Raw genomic sequence first — 20,439 nt, 5'->3', positions numbered from 1 at the left:
ATTTTTTGGCTGTGCCACACAGCAAGCAGAATCTTAATTCCCCAATCAAGGATTGAACCCGTGCCCCTGGCAGTGCAGTCTTAACCCCTGGACTACCAGGGAAGTCCCAGTACCAAGATTTTAGTTAGCAAAAACCAAAACAGCTATGCAGCATGCAAAGAACTTTGGCTCCTTTGAGGACTTCTAGCGTACAATTAACTCCTCATACCTGCACCGTGGCCTCTGATTCATTTGACCTCACAGAAACCACGAACCCTGCACCAGCTCCTGAGAAAAAAATCAATCTACTGTGTACCCCCAACATACAGGCGCTCAGTAGCTGTTCTAACCTGGAAGGAGCAAGAGACAGCCAAGAGCTCTAGGCCTGTGTTCCCTTCACTCCTAGTAACCTAGGGCACACCGTATAACTAGTTAGGTTTAGGTAGCGGATATCTTCATGCAAAGTCATGTGAAAATTATTTTTAATGGTTGACTAATTTAAAACATTCTGTAGGAATTCAGGTTATTTCCCAAATGAAAATAATACTGTTTGAAAATGAAATTTGTGATCACTGTAGAAGACTTGGGTGCTAAAGAAGAGTGTAAGACGTAAAATCACTCCCAAATTCATCATCTGGACACAGTGTTTTGGTGAACATCACTTGGTTTGTTTGGGTCACATTTTACACACCACTACACTGTATATTATTTAGTAATTGGTGTTTTTTATTTATTCTAACAAAATAATTTCCCTAGGTAAAGTGAAGAGAGATTTCATTTGCTTCAGTTGGTAGGTGCCCCATACTTAACCAATTTGCCATGACTAGACAGACAGGGTTTTAAACTAATACTATGATAACCGTTACATGTCAACATCGTTCTGCACTTAATCTCTTAGGGTCCTTAATGTGGACTAACAGGTTTAAGAATAAATATGTTTAACATTTTAATACCCACAGCATAACCCTTCCAAAGGGTTCAACAGTTGACATTTCCACCAAGGTAAAGTCCCATATTTCCCCCCTATTCTCACCGACATTGAATACTGTCAAACTTAAGAAATCTTTAATAATCTAATAGATGAAAACAATTTTTAAGTGTATAGCTAGGACAGTATTTTTCAAGTTATTTAAAACAATGATTCATAGTAAAAACACTTTGTGTCATTCCGCATATCCCCACGTGTACTGTGTGAGTGGGAGATAAACACCTATACACACAGTATAGTTGAATTCAACCTTTCAGCATCCAACGCATTCCAGTATGTTCTGTCTTCGAACTTAATTTTAAAATATGTGGGTCTTGACTGCCACAGTTGAAAACAACTAACAAAGCTGAGATTTGTAGTTTGAAAATACTTCTAGGGAAGCTACAAATGAATGTTTATTAAAGTAAACCATGCACTAACTTATGGGCTTCCCTGTGGCTCAGTTGGTAAAGAATCCACCTGCAATGTAGGAGACCTGAGTTTGATCCCTGGGTTCAGAAGATCCCCTGGAGAAGGGAAAGGCTACCCACTCCAGTATTCTGGCCTAGAGAATTCCATGGACCGTACAGTCCGTGGGGTAGCAAAGAGTTGGACACGACTGAGTGACTTTCACTTCACTTCATGCACTAAATTATAAGAACTTTTTAATATCTTTCTTAAAATGAAGCTCACTGTGAACTTGTAATTAACTTGGGCTGTAACAGAATGGAAAGATACAGATTATGTGATAAAAGCAGCAGATACCACTTCTGTGTTAAGTACAAATGGGTTCTGGCATCTGATGTAGAGAAATAAGAAAAATGAAAAACATGCAGCAGTTTTGAGTGCTCTTTCTATCCCGATTTGCTATTATCCATATTTTATTGTATTTTTGCACTGTAAAAGTTACACAAACTTGTAAGACCATAATTAAGAGTCATAAAATCAATATTAGTCACTTTAGCATCTGATACGTTATGGTGGCCAGTGTGATGTGCTCTAAAGGCGGCATTTGATTCGTCCCTCGACTGTCCAGATACAGTCCCATAAAATGCAGGCCCCCTGTTCGTTTTCTCCGTTAGTGGGTATGGATTGTAGCACAGTGACAATCCAGTTCCTCCACTCCTTCCCCATCCTTCTACCTCTGGCCTCCTTTGGTTCATTCCATTCCAGCCAGCCCTGGTTCCTGGCTGGTTGACAGTGAATCATCACACAAGGTACGGTGGAGGTGAACTGGCTGGGCTTCAGTGATAGGGTAAGCCTCTACCTCAATGCTGTAAGTGGAGTCCAGGAAATTCTGTTATATAGAATGCAGTTATTGCACAACTAATGAACTGATGGGGTGAGTCTGTTACGGAGGATGGAACCAATCGTGTATTTGTGTTACTGTGTGGCTTCAATGTATTCAGTGGAGCCCCAAAGGGGATGTAGACAAGGCTAGAGATGACTTTTTGGATCCTCTTGTGAAATGTGAAGAAGATGAACAGTGGGCCTTGTGTGAGGAACTCTGCCCGTGGCAAAGGTCATGAGGAAGGAGGCCTGGCATACGCAAAGGCGGGATCGAGCCTCAGGAGGCCCCCTGGAAATTCTCGAGCATCTACCCCCAAAATCAGAGTCTGCCTACTTTACTACTTTGTGCTCTCACCTACACCTCTGACTTTATGGGGGACTGCCCCCCACCACCTCTCTCTGAAAAAGGGTTAACTTAGAGTTCCAGTTAATAATAATTCCTGGGCGTGACCGGAGTGTTTCAACCTACAAACTCCTCTGAAGGTTCTCTAGCCTGTCTGACAGGATTGTCTGGCCACATGTGATTGTTCACAGCCTCCCAACTGTGAGAGGCACAAGATGCTCTGAACTTTCTAAAAACAGATTCTTTTGAGAAGTTAGAAAATTATTAGTATAGTATTAGTGGGCTAGTTAGCAATTATACCTGTGGAGGGTTTCATTGTTGAGCCAATATTTGCTGCTACATATCTCTTGCTCCTTATACACATTAATGAATATATAGAAGAAATAAGTATTAACCTTTGATATTAATCACGTTAGACCTTAGGCTAAATAAATTCTTTTCTTAAGTAAAACCCACTACAACCTCACCCTATAGGAATGTAACTTCATCTGGTACCTTTGGAAGGTGGTGTCTGTTTTAAGAATAATCACCCCTGGAGAAATAAGTGTTCTGGTTGACTGACCACTGTCACAAGGAGAGGGTCATAAATTGTCAGCAGGCCCCCTGGCCAGAAGATGATGTAACACCCCTAAGACCTCTGTATACATTTGTATGAAACACCTGACTTTAATAAAAGTCAGGACTGCTGACCCCGTGTGACTTTTGTTTTACATCTGTGTATCAAAACAGACCCTGGGAAAATAAAGAATGGGATCAATTCCTCGAAAGACTGGTCTCCCCATGTCGTTCTTTCTCTCACCTTCTGGCTGAATCCCCATCTGGAACGTGGAGGCTCGTCAAGCCTCCTAATTATGCCTGGGCTTCTAAGATCTGACCGGGGAGGCCTTAGTGTCTCCTCTCCTTCGGGAGGACGCCTGCGGCCTACGTAGGTGACGTAAACTCCTCGCCCTGGAATTTTACTAGCTTTCCACGTAAGCCAAGTTATTCAGCCTCTTTTCTCCACTCAATTTTCCTACTGAGCTATCCTTATTCTATTACTCTTTATATCTCTAATTAATATTTAATTAAAGCTACTGTATCCTGATCGCTGAAGCCGTCTCTCCTTCGAATTTCCCTGGATCCACCGGGGCTGGACCCCGGCACTGGACCTTCCAGCTTGGGGATGAGTAGGATCTGATTCTGATCACACTGACGTGAAGATAAAGCAGCAGCTGGCTGCAGGGGCTCAGACAATCAACGACCCAGGCTCAGAATCGAGGGTGGAGGGTTGTCAGAAGGTGTAAAATTCTGATTATATCATGATGACAACAAGATGAAAATAAGCAGAACTGTCAACAGAAATTTATTACTAAAAATAAAACCAAGTTGAAGTTTTTCCCAGGAAAGCTGTCACCATGGGAACCTCTGCGACAAAATGTGTTAATTTACTATCTTGTTCACTCCTGAGTTGCTGCCCTCTTCTATATAGTCTAATTAAGCTAAAATACCCATCCTGATGAGAATGATGTGGTATCGACTCCTTTTACTTCAATCCGAAGACTGAGATGGGCTGCACGGTGACGGAGACTTCAGGTGCTGTAGGTGAGCGTCTACCAAGGGTTCATGGGTCAGGAACATGGGTTGGTAAGAAGACACAAAGGCTGTAGGCTGAAGCTCCGGGAGGTCCAAGGATCCTGGAGAAAAAAATTCCTTAAGGTCCACTGCTGCCTGGGAATCTTAGGAGACTGGCACACATATCCTTTTAATTCTTTCAACTCGTTTGCATCTGTCAGCCCAATTCTGCCCTTGTTTGATGAGACAGGACAGATATTTACTTTTACAATGAAGCAAACTGGCTGAAATACAGCAAGCGGTGCTGGGAAAGCTGGAGAGCCACATGTGAATCAATCACAACCCCACACCCTACACAAAAAAAACTCAAAATGGTGAAGACTTTATATAAGACATGACACTATAAAACTCCTAGAAGAGAACACAGGCAAAACATATGACATAAATTGAATGTTTTATGTTTTCTTAGGTCAGTCTCCCAAGGCAAAAGAAATAAAAGCAAAAGTAAACAAATGGGATCCAATCAAACTTAAAAGTTTTTGCACAGCAAGGAAACAATAAAACAAAAAGACAACCTATGGACTGGGAGAAAATATTTACAAATGATGCTACTGACAATGGTTTTGTTTCCAAAACATACTAATAGTTCATACAGTTAAAAAAAATTAAAACCCAATTGAAAATGAGCAGAACATCTAAACAGACATTTCTCCAAAGAAGACATACATATGTCCAATAGGCACATGAAAAGATGCTGCTGCTGCTGCTAAATAGCTTCAGTCACGTCCGACTCTGTGCGACCCCACAGACGGCAGCCCACCAGGCTCCTCTGTCCCTGGGATTCTCCAGGCAAGAACACTGGAGTGGGTTGCCATTTCCTTCTCCAGAAAAGATGCTTATCATCCCTAATTATTACAGAAATGCAAATCAAAACTACAATGATGTACCACCTCACATTAGTCAGAATGGTCATCATTAAAAAGTCTACAAAATAATAAATGTTGGAGACTGTGGAGAAAAAGGAACCCTTCTACACTGTTGATGGAGTGTACGCTGGTGCAACCACTGTGGAAAACAGTATGGGGGTTCCTCAAAAAACTACAGAGTTATAAGCATGATCCAGCAATCCCACTCCTGAGCGTACACCCAGACAAGACTATAAGCCATGATCCAGCAATCCCACTCCTGAGCATACACCCAGATAAGACCATAATGCAGAGAGATGGGCACCCCTATGTTCATAGCAACAGAATAGTCAAGTCACTGACAGATGAATGAATGAAGATGTGTGCGATATAACGCAGCAATAAAAAAGAATGAAATAATGCCATGTGCAGCAACATGGATGGACAGAGCTTATTATACAAAGTGAAGTAAATCAGAAAGAGAAAGACAAATACCATATGATATTGCTTATATGCGGAATATAAAATACAACACAAATGAACATATCCACAAAACAAAACCAGACTCATCGACATAGAGAACAGACACGTGGTTGCCAAGGGAGAGGAAAGGATTGGGAGTTTGGGATTAGCAGACTAGACATGCTACTAATATGTACATGGATAAAATGTATGGATATTTTATGGATGGATGGATAAAAACCACCCATAATGGATAAAAACAAGTGTATAGCACAAGGAACTATAGTCAATATCCCGTGACAAAACAGAATATAAAGTATATATGTATAACTGAATCACTCTGGCGTACAGCAGAAATTAACAGTGTAAATCAACTAGATTAAGTAACTTGCCTAAGGTTACAGAGCACAGTAGGTAAAGACAGAGAAGTTAACTCTATTTTCTCATTTCTAGTCCAGAGCTCTCCCTATATAACACCCATCCTGGATCCTCTGATCACTCCACTCATTTGTGGGGGGAATCCATGGAGGATAGGCAGGATCAAGGCCATGGATTTCCTTACTATATGTTATGTTTCAAGTCCCACAGTGAACTTCCCCTTAGAGTTCTGCTGAGGACATCCAGCTTAGAAAATGAGCTGCTCTAAGTTCTTGGTGAGCCCTGCCACCCCAGGATCTCAGCCACGCCTTCAGACTTCTGCTAGAGCTACCTGTGGCTGGAGCAGGGAAAGCCTTGCCCAGGTCAGTGGGCTACTCGGTGATGAAGGAAGAGGGAAGGGTAGGCTAAAAATGGTCAACTTTCAAACCAGAAGGGAAAAACAAAAAAGATACCTTGTAGAATGGGATCACTATGATCTTCATCGAAGATGTGTCTCTGAAAGGCTTCAAAGCTTGTAGCTATGTCATTCTCTAGCTGTTCTTGTGGTGGGGGGCTGTCTCCAGGTTTGCACACATCAAACTTCACCCACTGGTAACTGCAGGACCAAAGGGAACATTATTGAGTTGTCCTTTGGCTGTTAATCCATTCGTCCCTCCAAAGGGATCAGGTATTTTTTTCTTTAGGTCTCTCCTATATATATCTGAAAAACATATTAACTAACCAAAATTGAAAAGCACACAGACAGGCGTCTCTAGTGACACTTCTTCTGCAGGACTTCCCCATCCATTAGCTGTCATGATGCACACAAATGGTAAGACCTTCAGGACAGCAGGCTACCATCCACAGGCCGCAGAAGACAATACTGTGCCTTATGTACAGAAGCAGCTCAGTAAATAGATGAACAAGCAGAGCAGTGACCACCAGTTTAGTCCCTGGCCCACTGACCATGGAGCTTCTTTCAAGGAAATGGATTCGACCCCACTTACTTGACACATTTTCGAGCTCCTGGACAACTCTGGATCAGGTTGTGGATGGTTGGATGAGAAAACCCAAAAAAGTCAGCTCCAGATGGATGCAGGTTGGGTATTAGTTTTCCCCTAAATGGGAGACAGAGAATTTTTGCTTGAGAGCCGAGAGATGAGTATGAACACACAGAGTAATCTTTCCTGACTTGGAGAGTCTGGAGCCTGTAGCTGCCAAGATACGCCAAGGACATAGGCTAGCTTTCTATACAATAAGGGATCTCTACTCATTAAAAGCAAGAGAGAAGGTCTCACTGTACCCCAACTGACCTTTCTAGCCTGCCTTCCAGTTACTGGTCAACTTACATAGCCGCGCTGATGGTCTTGAGCAGCTCTGCATGACAGGCATCAGCGGAGGAGCTGATGATAGCATTCTGGGGGTCGTCTTCAGGAACAATTTCAAACTGAGAAAGATAAAGGAGCAGTGAGCCCAGTCTTCAGGGAGAAGGTGGCAGTCACACTGCTGCTACTGCTGTTCTTCACTCTGGAGCCCGAAGCAAGGTGTGCCTCTTGTTTAACCGTGTCTTGGCTGTTAGACACTCCAAGCCATAAAACAAAGGCTTTCAACTGTTTGATTCTGCACCCTTTATTTACCTACTGTCCAGAGGGCAATGCTTAACTTGTTCCATACCTTTCCAGATGCTTTCTTATCCACTAACATATTTATAAGCTATAAGTACAGATGATATTTTGAAACAAATGAGATTGTTCTCCACATAATGTTACATTGATTTTACAGTATGTAGGAAGAGATCTAGGCCATTTTGACTACAAATCCCCATTTCACTTTATTTTTTGAGTTGTAAAATATCTTGATTGTTTATAAAAAGAAACTGTTAGATCAAAATTCTACTAATACTGAGGAATTTTTGCCAGGAAAGTATTTTGTAACAAGTGTGATCTAGCTAACAATTCCCTGACAAATTTTCTATACTGTTTAAAGACTTTTGACAAAAAAAAAAAAAAAAGAAAAAGAAAATTCTTTTCTGTAACAGGTTCTATATTCAGTCAGTTAAATTCCTTAATCAGTTTTCTATAAAGTTCAATTAAGCAGTTTCCAGTCTTTCAAAGTTTAATCAAATTATTCCACACAGGATTAATCTATTTTCTGTATATCTATATATATATACACACCCACACACATACACACTATATATATTTATAAATAGTATGTATGTGTTTACAATTATGTGCATTTATCATTTTTTTTTTAAGAATCCAAAACAAACCCTACTGAGTGGCTTCTACTACTGTTAGTTTTCCTCTGTGGTTATTATTTCACTTGATTCAATCTTCCTGTGTCAAATTTCAGAGCTCTTTAAATTTTGTTAATAATAAATTACCTTGTGAGTAGTTTCAGTCAGAATGATTTTATTATTTCAATGACATATGTTGCAAACTTAACATTCTGATGGTTTATACTGATTTCTCAGCTAATTCATGAAAAAACTGTTAACAATTATCTTCGAATATTTCAGGGTGGCTCTTCTATTTGATATTGATCACGCCAATCCCAACCTTTTATATTGTGTGTACACTTATATATCCTATTCGAGCAAAGCACAGTTAAAAGCCTAAAATGTATTATTTTGGTCTTGGGATCTTTCTCTACTTCATTCTTTTAACTGTTGTATAATATTATACAAGGTGGATATATTTTAATTTTTAACCATTCTCCTACTGATGGCTATTTAGGCTACTTTTAAATTCTTGCTATTGCAAACAATGTCGCAATTATACTGTTATATGTAACTCTTATTTGTGCGTCTAAGACATTCCAGAATATCTAGAAGTATCCTGGACCAAAGATTCACACATTAAAATTGTTGATACTACCCCAGCAGCCTTCCAAAAAAAGGAACTTTACAATTTTCATTCCTACTAATGCCATTTGTACTTGTTTTCCTACACGCTGGCCAACATTTGCTATTATCTATCTGATATTTGCGTATGAGAAAAATAAGATCTTCTTGTTTTATTTTCATCTCCCTAACTACGAGTGCTGTCTGCTCTCATCGACCATCTGCACTGTTTCTGTGAAATACCTGTTTTTTCCCCATCTGATTGCTTTTATATCTTAAGACTACAAGAGCACTTTATCTGGATTTTAATCCACTGTGATATGTTTTCTTCTTGTTTGTTGCTTGAGTTTTAACTTTGATTATGGTGGCACCCCACTCCAGTACTCTTGTCTGGAAAATCCCATGGATGGAGGAGCCTGGTAGGCTGCAGTCCATGGGGTCGCTAAGAGTCGGACACGACTGAGCGACTTCACTTGCACTTTTCACTTTCATGCATTGGAGAAGGAAATGGCAACCCACTCCACTTGCCTGGAGAATCCCAGGGACGGGGGAGCCTGGTGGGCTGCCGTCTATGGGGTCGCACAGAGTCAGACACGACTGAAATGACTTAGCAGTAGCATGGTGGTTTTTGTCATTCAGAAGTGTTTAAAATTTTAATAGTCAAATCTGTTACTATTTTCCATTATGGCTTCTACTTTTCACATGTTGCTAAAGAAAACCTTTCCCCTCACCCTAGGACAATAAAACTATTGTTCTATGTTTTAACACATTACAGTATAGAACATTCTATGAAGCTAAAGTAAATAAAAGTCATACTGGGATTTATAGTCAAATAGATGAAATAGAACTGTCTGGAAACACAACAAAGTATTACATGTATTTAGTATACATTAAAGGTGTCACTTGATGTCAGTTAAGAGAAAAAAAGGAAAGCTCAGTCTGGAATTCTCCAGGCCAGAATACTGGAGTGGGTAGCCTTTCCCTTCTCCAGGGGATCTTCCCAACCCAGGGGTAGAATCCAGGTCTCCTGCACTGCAGGCAGATTCTTTACCAGCTGAACCACAAGCAAAGCCCACTTCACTTCACTTCAAAGGTGTCACTTGATGTCAGTTAGGGGAAAAAAATGAAAGCACACAAGGTACCTGAAAATCCTGTGTGGATGGACTAACGGCTTAATAAAAGAAACAAAAACCCTACAGAATCTGTGTTTTCAAAAACACTTTAGCATGTGTCTTTCAGGGCTCCCCTGGTGGCTCAGGCGGTAAAGAATCCACCTACAACGCGAGAGACCCGGGTTCAATCCTGTGGGGAGATCCCCTGGAAAAGGAAATGGCAACCCACCCCGGTATTCTTGCCTGGAGAATCCCATGGGCAGAGGATCCTAGTGGGCTACAGTCCATGGGATGGCAAAGAGTTGGACATGACTGAGCAGCTAACACTTCCAGAGGAAATTAAGGACCAGCTTGTGGGTTGTCATTTACGTTCTATTAGGATTCTGATTAGATTTTCCTTAAATATATAGATTTGTTATAAACACTGCTACACCAAGTCTGTCTTTAGAACACTTTCTAAAGAGAAATGCTGCATGGCCAAGGTCATCAGAACTCTCAGCTGCATTTAAGAGCCTTCTAACAAGGATAGGAGCGATGCAGTATTATCCACAAGTGGCAGGCAGGCTCTCAGCTTCTGCTCAAAGCTTCCACCCCATTTTCCAGCCACCTGCAACATCATCAGACAGCGAAGCCTGCAACTCTGACAAGAGTCTATCTTCCCCAAGGATCAGAGGACATGGTGTGGGAAAATGAACCGTCTTGAACCACAGCACTGAGAGGATGCGCAGTCAGGGATTTCCCCAGTAGTCCAGTGGTTTAGGGTCTGCCTGCTAATGCAGGGGACACGGGCTCAATCCCTGGTCCCAGAAGATCTCACATGCCGTGCAGCAGCTAAGCCCACGCGCCACAACTACTGAGCCTGCACGCCTAGAGCCCGTGCTCCACAAGAAGAGAAGCCACCGCAATGAGAAGCCCACGCGCAGCAATGAAGACCCAGTGCAGCTGAACATAAAGGAATAAATTAAAAAAAAAGAGCACGCGCAGGCAAAAGTGAATACGTAGTTTATCTGCTGCCTCCATTTTGGTTCCACCTGAACGGGCAGAGTGTCACACTAATCTTCCCTGAGTGTAAGCCTGAACTTCACCCACAAGCAGTCTGGTCAGGCCTCACATGGTCACCACTAACGTGAGGAGCAGAACGGTTCACCGGAAGGGGTGTCAGTCGGGGAATCACATGGATGCAGATTCACATCCTGGCTCCATCACTTACTCACAGAGTGCCTGTCACAGAGAAGGTTCTCAGAAAGAGAGGGGAAAAAGAAACAAAACCCAGCAGCTATCCTTAGCGCAGGTACCTGAGGCTGCGTGCCACCATCCTTGATCTGACAGGTGTACAGACACTCCTGGTCCGGACTCCGCATGCTGGCATAGACCCGAGTGCTGCAGTAGCCCACGGGGTAGATGGCAGTCTCGTCATGGAAGCCAGGTCGGTCGGTGATGATCTAGAAAAGAAAAGATCCCCCCAACTTGCCACTGAGGTCGCTGGAGAACTGAAAGGCCCAGGGTACTGTGGAAGCCTCTAGAACCACCTTGGGGCTGAAAAGAGTGACTCAGATCAGAAAGACAAAGAGCGCTGGATGTGCAGCCGATGAAAACAATCTGCTTTCCTAGGGACTGGAGGTTTTCAGGGGTTGGTCTGGATCAGCGAGGGACTGCTGCTTATGGGAACAGGGAGGGAAGGCTCAACCCCACTCCCGAATCTCTGCTGCTCCTCTCTCTTGGTCGCTGGGCTCACTCACCTCCCCCAGGCTATACACTGTTAGGCCCCCCAGTCCGATGGGGAACACAGGCCGTCCTGAGGGGTCCAGGGCAATGGGCTGAACCGGCTTGCGAGCACCTGCCTCCATTTTCTTTTTCTTGGATGTTTTCTTCAGAACTGAAACGCAAATCTGGGGTCACCCACTTTAGGTCCCTCCCAATGCTGAGGGGAAGGGAAAAAATTTACACGATGCTAAGAGCAACGAGACAATCCTGGTTCTACGCACACATTGAAAGGGCACATGGGGCTTTTCCCCAAAGCCCTGTTTATCTTTCTAACCCGCCCACCTGGCTGCAACCAATTTCAGCATCAGTGCTTAGGATCTAGAAGCCTTACATTTTGTAAGGCCTCTGGCTTCACTTATAAGGTCAGCAATTTTCCAAGCCATCCATGTGCTCAAAGGCCACCGAGCCCATTTCCCTGCCTCTAGGAAAGACTGAACTGGAGGCTCCCAGACAGCTGGGAATGTAGGAGAAGTGGGGGAAGCCCTGAACTTCTCTCATTATGTTTAATCAGGTGTAAACATGAGTCCTCTACCCGGAGTGGCTTGAAGACACTTGGTTTTCAAGGGCCTTTACCAGGGGTGCTTAAGGACCAGTAAGAGTTTACATCATCTCTGTGGCCGAGTGTCTACCAGTCAGGATCAGGTTCTTTTCATTAGTTGCTGAGCCACCAGGACAACTGATATCCTCTCGCCAAGGTACCTTCCAGTTTGTTGTTCTCTTTGCCTTTTTCTTTTTTCTCCTTCTTGGATTTCTTCCCAAATGGTTCCTCAGCCCCAGTGCTTGGCCCAGAGACCGGCCCAGTTCCCTGGAGGGTTCCCACAGAGCTGGCCACAGTGTAAGTCAGGGGCAAACTGGAGCTGTGGGAAGGAGCTGCAGCCTGTACGTCCCCTTCGGTTAAGGCTTGTAGCTGGAGGAGCTTCTTTAGCAAGTACCTGAGGTTGGGGAGGAAAGGGAGCAAGGGGTATGAGCTTCTGTTTTGTCTCAATTCCATATTTTATTCAAGTACTAGGAAAAGTCACAAGTACATGCAAAGACGATCACATTCACAAAAGTAAAGTTCTTATTAAACCCTGGGAAAAACGAAGCTCCAGAGGATAACACCTCAAGAAGCTAAGGATAAAGGACTACAGTGCATCCCTTCTGCATATGGAGAGCTCTTCTAACTGGATGCTGGAAGATGTTAGGCTTCCAAAGGGCACATATCATGAGCTGCTCACTCAGAGTACTCAGTTCAGTTCAGTCGCTCAGTTGTGTCCGACTCTTTGCGACCCCATTAATCGCAGCATGCCAGGCCTCCTTGTCTATCACCAACTCCTGGAGTTCACCCAAACTCATGTGCATCAAGTCAGTGATGCCATCCAGCCATCTCATCCTCTGTTGTCCCCTTCTCTTCCTGCCCCTAATCCCTCCCAGCATCAGGGTCTTTTCCAATGAGTCAACTCTTTGCATGAGGTGGCCAAAGTATTGGAGTTTCAGCATCAGTCCTTCCAATGAACACCCAGGACTTGTCTCCTTTTAGAAGGACTGGTTGAATCTCCTTGCAGTCCAAGGGACTCGCAAGAGTCTTCTCCAGCACCACAGTTCAAAAGCATCAATTACTACATACTGAATAAATATTTGTAGGAAAAAAATGTAGTTTTTAATTCCCTGGCTTTTATAATAGCCCAGTTATAATACCACATTACTTATTAGATGTGGTCAGAGGGTTTTGTTGGAAAGATGGAGAGCACTGTTTCATCATCACAGTCTAACATGACCTGGGTTGCTATGAATCAGTACCACCGGCTGTGAGTTTCTCTGGACCACACTGGTGGCTGGTGCAAAGTACAAAAATCTTGATGGAGGAAAAAACCCCCAAGAGCACCAACACCATATCAATCACCAAAAATGTGATTCTGAACACAAAGTGACCCCAGCTTACCGTCTCTCTTCTTTTGCTTTAAGAAATTTTTCCTCAAGACGAGCAATTTCATCACAAATAGCAGCATTTTCCTTGAAGAAAAATTTGGAATATAATCACACAAAAGGAATAAAAGATCAAAGTAGGCTGAGAAGAGGAGCTATATTCCAAACCAAAGAGCTATGTGTTGCTAGGGAGAAGAAGAGCCAGTCTACAGTGCAGACAAACTGTAAAGAAACCTGTAAGTAAAGGTAGGGCCAATTTCTACTATGGGCAGAGTAGTAATTTGGAAACTGCACCACCTTCGAGTGAAAAGGGGGAGTTAGTAATTATTTTGCCAGAACAATACGGCAAAGTAGGGTGTCCCAGAAAAATCAACACGTATGGTCACCTTAATTAGGGTAGCCTTCAGCAGCGAGAAGGCCATACTGCTCAAATCTATAGATACTTTACATCAACCCTTATAACCATGGGGAACGTCCTCATTCCCAAGTGTCTTGACTCTTAGGGAGCTTATAAAGCAACCTAACCCAAAGCAAAGCATACAGTAATGAACCTTAAAGAGAAAAATCTGGATGGAACAAAATCAAGTCTAGTCTATAAAATTTTAAATTTCACAACCTATTTATATGTATTCAAGCATCATCGTTCTTTACTGATGGCTCCGTTCATCTCTCAAACATGAGTCCTGAGGGGACTGTTTCAATCTGGATGTTCCACAGTTGGGACCTCAAACGTTGAACGATCAAAACAATACCTTTTTTCTTCACGAAACCTTCTTCATGGGTCTGACGGAACCAAGAGTCTAACAATAATACAAGTGCCAAGCTTTAGGTACCGCTAATATTTAGGGATAAAAGAAAGGCAACATCAATTAGATACCGAATCCTTTAAATTCTGCTTTTCTTACTTCTCTCCAGTGCACATAGCAGGTGGCAAATAAATGTCCTCAGAATAAGTGTTCTAATTTCCAAACCTTTCCCTGTGCGTCCAAAAAAGCTAAGGGATGTTCAAATTTTGGTATGCGAAGAGGTAAGGTGTTGATTCACATGTGGGAAGACATTTGAGATACTTGCTATCTCCAAGCACTGAGCTGAGCTTGAGCAAGCCACAATATCGTCTAACAGTTGTGGCTGGCAAACCAGAAAGAGTTCATTCATTCAATAAACCTGCTGCACCTACAATAAAAGATCAGCAGAAAACTCGGAAGACTCACAAGAGAGCAGAAGCCGGGACTATTGAAAGTTTCATGTGCCTGTTCAGGGAAGGGGTCGGCTGTGGGTGTGCGGAGTGCATGGGAAACAGGATGCGGTAATTAAGTAATAAACTAGAATCAGGTGTTTGACTTGTTGGAGTCAGGGCTCTGCCAGAGTTCTCAAGTTTCTTTGGAGAACCAAAGGCATTTCCAAGGATTCTGCGGCAATAAGGAAAATGACTAACGCTTACTGACACATCTTCTAGGTACTGGCCCCTTAACTTTCCTCATTTAATCTTCATTAACTCAGCAAGGTAGTTAGTTATTAGCGCTCATTTGCAGACGAGGAAACAGAATTACAGGAATTATGTAATTCGCACATGGCTAACCACAAGTAATGTACCCTGGAAGAGCTAACATTCTACTAACACTGCCACTCTGGGAAGGGAAACAGTTCGGGGAAAGATTTCGCGAGTTAGGAGAGGCTAAAGGTGGAGAAGGCCCGAGCGCCGGCATACTTACAAACACCGTGGCTTTGGCCGCTCTGCGCAGCCGCAGGTACTTGAGCCGGTACTTTTCGTTTTGACTCTTCTTCGGGAGCTTTTTCATCCTGGCCTTGCTGGACTGCAGCGGGTCTCGCGGCGAGGAGGCCAGGCTGCCCAGCAGGCTCATGGTCCGGCCCCGCTATGGGGGCTCCAGGGCGCGGCCTGCATCGGCCCTTCCGCTAAGGAGCGGCCCTCAACGTCGGCTTAGTCTGGGCTGGGCTGGCGGGAGCGGCCCTTTAAAAAACGACCTCTCTGGAAGGTTCACCAGGCGCCTGGCTAGGCCAGAAATCCTGTAACTGAACCGACTCCAGGCACCTCCTGCACTTCCGCATCTGCCTCGGAAGTCAGCCGCGACCGGAGGTTACGTCACGGCGTCAACCTCACGTAACTTCCGGTGCTGGAATCCGGTCTCGGCAGGGCGGATCTGCGGCTCGGGAGGCTGGGGGGAGGCGGGGCTTGGTGAAGAGGGAGAGCGGTTGGAAACGACCGTTTGAGACGTTGTGTACATGTGTGTGTTTAGCTGAGGCTTGTTACTGTTGAGCTAAAGACCAATACACAAAAATCACATGGTTCCTAAGCCCGAAGTGTTTTAGCACCTCTTTCCCACATTCCTTACAGACTGGCCTTCCCCGATTGTACGACGCGCTGGAGCGCATAAGGGGAGTGCTGTGTCTTTGCTTTTTTTCTTCATAAAGCTGGCATAGATGTTTCCTGAGGGCCTAGTACGCTGTCATTTTACTGGGATTACAGTGGTGAATAGAAAAAAGAAGTCCCCTGCTTTCAGATTAGAATCTAGTAGGGAAGATGGAAGATTTAACCGGCACTTTTAATAAGGGGCTTGCACTAAGTAGGCACTCAGTATATATTTGCGTAAGGAAACCAAAAGTATGTTTCTGTGCTTAAACTTATATAGCTCTAACTCTGTAACCAAGGTCTGCCTAAAATCATCAAGTAGAATAGACAGTTCTTTAGAATGCGGTATTGGTAACTGTACTGGGTTGGAAGGTAGAAGGCTTGCAGTATTCTTTTTTTCCCCCCAGCCATGCCACTAACTAGAGTGAGCCTCTGGGTCCCAGGTTTCTCAAAACTGAGTATGCTCTTTAGAATGATGAGGTGAAAGACAGTTATAAACTGAAAGATTCTGTACTGATACCTAATTACTATTGTGTATACTCAAAATTTAGATTTCTAGAATTGTATATGGAAATTAAGAAAAATTAAGAAAAATATGTACACTGTCAAAACATTAAGTTACTGGAGAAAAACCTGAAGCTTAAATAAGAAACTTATGATCAGCTTAAAAAAAAAAGAGGTTTAGAATAAAAAATCCAGGTACTTCATTTCTGGAAATTGTAAGAATAGTTGCAAGAGTCCTGATAAAATGGCTTTCCCACAGAGAGAAGGTTATGAGTCCTTTATGTCCATCTGTAGTGTAAGCTGCCCCGTTGGACCTCATGTTTCTAGTGTGCTTTTACAAACATACTCAAGGCAGCCTTATGGATTCATGTCTGGAAATTGCCAGGAATACTTTCAGCTGACCAACTATCCATACTCATGCCTTTCATACTATAGATTGGCACTTTACCTTGGAACCTGAAAATAGGTTGTTCTAACTGACAGGAAGTTTTCTTTCTTTTTTTTACCTTTATTTGCTAAGTGCCTGATTTATTTGATGTTCAGCTGTATTTTGTCCTTGCAGGCTTCGTGATCTGACTCTGTTTTCACTATTCCTCCGCATATGTTACATGTATCCTACCTAGTGGGAGGGAAAGTACTGTCATTTATCTTGGTTTGCAAGCTGCTCTGGCCAACGGATTTCTGTGGCATTTACATTAACATTTTATTTTTCATTAGAAATACTTCTTTATGATTTATAAAACAGTTCATGCAAAATTCAGAAAATATAAAGATTTTTAAAAATTCATACATCTGCCACACGAAATGAATCACTTTTAACACGTTTAATTTTTTAAATTGAAGTATAGTTGATTTACAATATATTAGTTTCAGGTGTACAGCATAGTGATTCAGTATTTTTGCAGATTATACTTCATTTAAAGTTATTACAAGATAATGGCTATGATTTCCTGTGTTATACAGTACATCCTTGTTCTTATCTGTTTCATATGTAGTAGTTTGTATGTTTCATATTTTAATACACATTTACATAGGTTAGATGATACTGAATGTAACATTTCCTCTTTTGTTCACTTACCACTGTTATAGTCATTTTGTAATGTTGTTATAACATCTTTATAAATGTAACTTTAGATGGCTGCTTCATATTCCAGTTGTGGTGTAATAACTTTACATAATTATTTATTTCCGTGTTTGACTTTTTTTTTGTTTCAAACTAGTTTATTTAAGGATTCCAGTTTCACTCCTCAATGAAGTGAAAGTGAAAGTGAAAGTCGCTCAGTCCTGTCCGACTCTTTGCGACCCCGTGGACTGTATAGTCCAATAGATCTTATGTATTTCTCACATGCTTCTTTGCTCTTTAGTTCATCTAGTTCTGAAGGGTTACCAAGTGTTATCTTCTTGATCAGTCAACCATCTTCATAACAAGATTTGTTGACACATCCTGGATTTTCTGCTAGAGCCTCATTCATTTCAATTATTTCTCCTAATGGAGAAGAATAGAACTCTCTAGTAGCTTTTATGCTTTCCAAAGCATCAGAGTCCTCTTGTTCAATTTTTTCCCGACTTCAGGCAGACTACAGCAAAAACACCTCCCAAAGCTTCTTGTTCCTTATGTATTCAGAAGAATATTTATTTATTAGTGCCTATGATGACACAGCCTTTAGGTAACTTATTTAAGAGGAAAAGACAAGTACATGGGCTATATTAATATAGTGTAATAAGTTTTATCTCAGAGGTAGGTATCAAATGATATGGCAACACTCAGTTAGGGGAGGAGCGTTTTCTGCCCAGGAAACCCTGGGCAGACTTTGAAGGAAAGCATGGTAAACTGAGTGTTTATCCTAGAAAGGTCATGGAGTAAATACAGTGGGAAAAACCTGCCTCCATGAATAGCCTATAGAACTTTCTCCCTTTTTACAATGTCTAGACTTCCAGTTTCAGTGTTCTTCTTGTCATCACATTATGCTCTAGACGTAATATATATATATTTTTTATTCTTCAGCTCCAACTTTCAGATTTGTTTCCATGTGATGATTTTATCTTCTCATCTTTGGGATAACATAATACAGGATCTTCGACTCAGCTAAATCCAAGCTTAGCAATCCTAACTTGGGTGTTTTTGTATATTAGTGCATGAGGCTTGTGAAAAAGGGGAGAGATTTTTACTTTCCATAGGACTTCTTGCTTCACAGTTTCTTAACTATGGATTTTCATCACACATCCCGTGGGTGAGATGTTTAGGTTTTGAGGGTTCTAAGCCAGCCAATAAAGTCATGAAATCAACCACGGTGTCAATGTTGTGCTTCTGGGTGGCTGTGTCCTTCAGCGTACAAAGGACACTCAACCAGCTAAAAGAGACGAGCTCAGAGATGTTGGCTCGGAGGAAAAGAAGGATCACATTGAGGTCATTGATGGGACAGCCCAGCATTTTTCTGCTGAGAAGATCAAAAGCTGGGAGCATCTCGTAGATGGAGAGGAGCCGTTTGTCCCACCGGCAGAGCCGTGTGAGGTTGTATAGTATCACTGGAACCAACAGGGTGTAGATGGCTATGCTGGCGAGACTGACGATCTGGAAGACAGACAAAGAGGTTAGCCTGCATGTGATGAGGTCAGGGATGTGGGTCTCATCGTGTAGCAGCCCTGTCTTGATGGAACAGCTGAATTCCTCTTGGAAGAAGACGTCCAGGTGAAAGTGGCCCAGGTACAGGTAGGTGGCGGAGGTGAAGAGGAGCAGGAGGGCGTTCCTCAGGAGGTAGGTGGCCACTAGTGAGTGTGAGCGCTGCTTACAGGCCAGGTACCGCTCCAGCAAGGGGAATTCAAAGTACCGTTCTTTCCGAGCCCTGGGCAGGGGAAGAAAGCAGCCAAGTTTAGGAAGAAACATTTAAAACTGTATACTGAGGGGGCTTCCCTGGTGGCTCAGTGGTAAAGAATCCACCTGCCAATGCGAGAGACATGAATTCAGTCCCTGGTTTAGGAAGCTCCCACATGCCGAGGAACAACTAAGCCCCTGTGCCACAACTACTGAGCCTGTGTTCTAGAGCCTGTGAGCCGCAGGCTTATTTGTCCCATGGCGTGTGGAACCCACATGTTCCACAGCTGCTGAAGCCCGCGTTCCCTAGAGCCTGTGCTCCACAGCAACAGAACCCACCACGGTGAGAAGCCTGCGCACCACAACTAGAGTTGCCACTGCTTGTCACAACTAGAGAAAAGCCCATGCAGCAACAAAGACCTGGCACAGCCAAAAAAAAAAAAAAAAAAATCAACTGTATCCTGATGTACTTCCCTGGTTGCCCAGTGGTTAATACTCCATGCTTCTAATACAGGGGTCCTGGGTTCAATCCCCGGTCAGGGAACTAGATCCCACATGCCGCAACCAAGACACGGCACAGTCAAATAAATAAAATTTAAAACAAAAACAAAGAAACTATATCCTGAGAGCTGCATGGGGGAAGTAACAAAATCTGTGTATCTGGCATGGTATTCTTGGCTCACAGGAACATCTGTCTTTTTTGAGCATAACCACTCCCCTCCCCTAAAACAGGTATGTGAGTGTATCTTAATTCTCCAAGTAATGAATGCAATGCAGTAAACCCAGCGAATGATCAGTGAGTAATAAATGACCGATCACTCTGGATTTCTGCCTAGCAGGGCAGACTAAATCTGTAAGCTGAAGCAGGATTCTTAGGAAGCACTGATTTATTAAATTAGCACAGGACTGGGGTGCGGGGGAGCAGGGATTCTAAATTACCATGTTCTGGTTTTCAGTCTGCTTACTTTGTGTGTGATTTTTAGGTCAGTTCATTCATTTTATAAAAATAAGTGTGCTTACAAGTGTTTGTTGAGAGTTGTATTTAGGTATATGTAATCCAGTCTCTGCTCTGAAGAAGCTTGCTGCTGCCAAGTCGCTTCAGTCGTGTCCAACTCTGTGCGACCCCATGGACTGCAGCCTACCAGGCTTCTCTGTCCATGGGATTCTCCAGGCAAGAGTACTGGAGTGGGGTGCCATTGCCTTCTCCCTTAAGAAGCTTACAGTCTGGCTTTCAGGGAAAGGGCAGAGGAGACATGCAAATATGAAATGAAAATA

The 20,439-nt window shown here is 42.9% G+C and overlaps 2 protein-coding genes across 2 annotated transcripts in view; both read right to left on the bottom strand.

The window, feature by feature from the left end:
- Positions 1-3,906: 3,906 nt before the first annotated feature.
- TBRG1 (transforming growth factor beta regulator 1) lies at positions 3,907-15,581 on the bottom strand. Its single transcript, XM_010829428.1, has 9 exons — positions 15,193-15,581; positions 13,497-13,567; positions 12,275-12,507; positions 11,551-11,687; positions 11,107-11,253; positions 7,204-7,301; positions 6,862-6,972; positions 6,328-6,470; positions 3,907-4,252 (listed from the first exon to the last, which is right to left on the bottom strand). Exons 1-9 carry the CDS (start codon positions 15,340-15,342, stop codon positions 4,107-4,109), a joined length of 1,236 nt encoding a protein of 411 aa, XP_010827730.1. The 5' UTR covers positions 15,343-15,581; the 3' UTR covers positions 3,907-4,106.
- A 2,974-nt stretch (positions 15,582-18,555) lies between these two features.
- The window catches only part of PANX3 (pannexin 3), a 7,147-nt gene continuing 5,263 nt past the window's right edge, over positions 18,556-20,439 (bottom strand). The window contains exon 4 of the mRNA XM_010829427.1: positions 18,556-19,195. Within this exon, the coding sequence (XP_010827729.1) occupies positions 18,556-19,195 (640 nt within the window). The remainder of the gene's footprint in view (positions 19,196-20,439) is intronic.

This window comes from Bison bison, unplaced genomic scaffold (assembly GCF_000754665.1).
Source record: "Bison bison bison isolate TAMUID 2011002044 unplaced genomic scaffold, Bison_UMD1.0 scf7180017864506, whole genome shotgun sequence".
Lineage (NCBI taxonomy): Eukaryota > Metazoa > Chordata > Mammalia > Artiodactyla > Bovidae > Bison > Bison bison.
The sequence above is the reverse complement of the archived record's forward strand: the minus strand, read 5'-3'. Positions and strand labels throughout refer to the sequence as shown.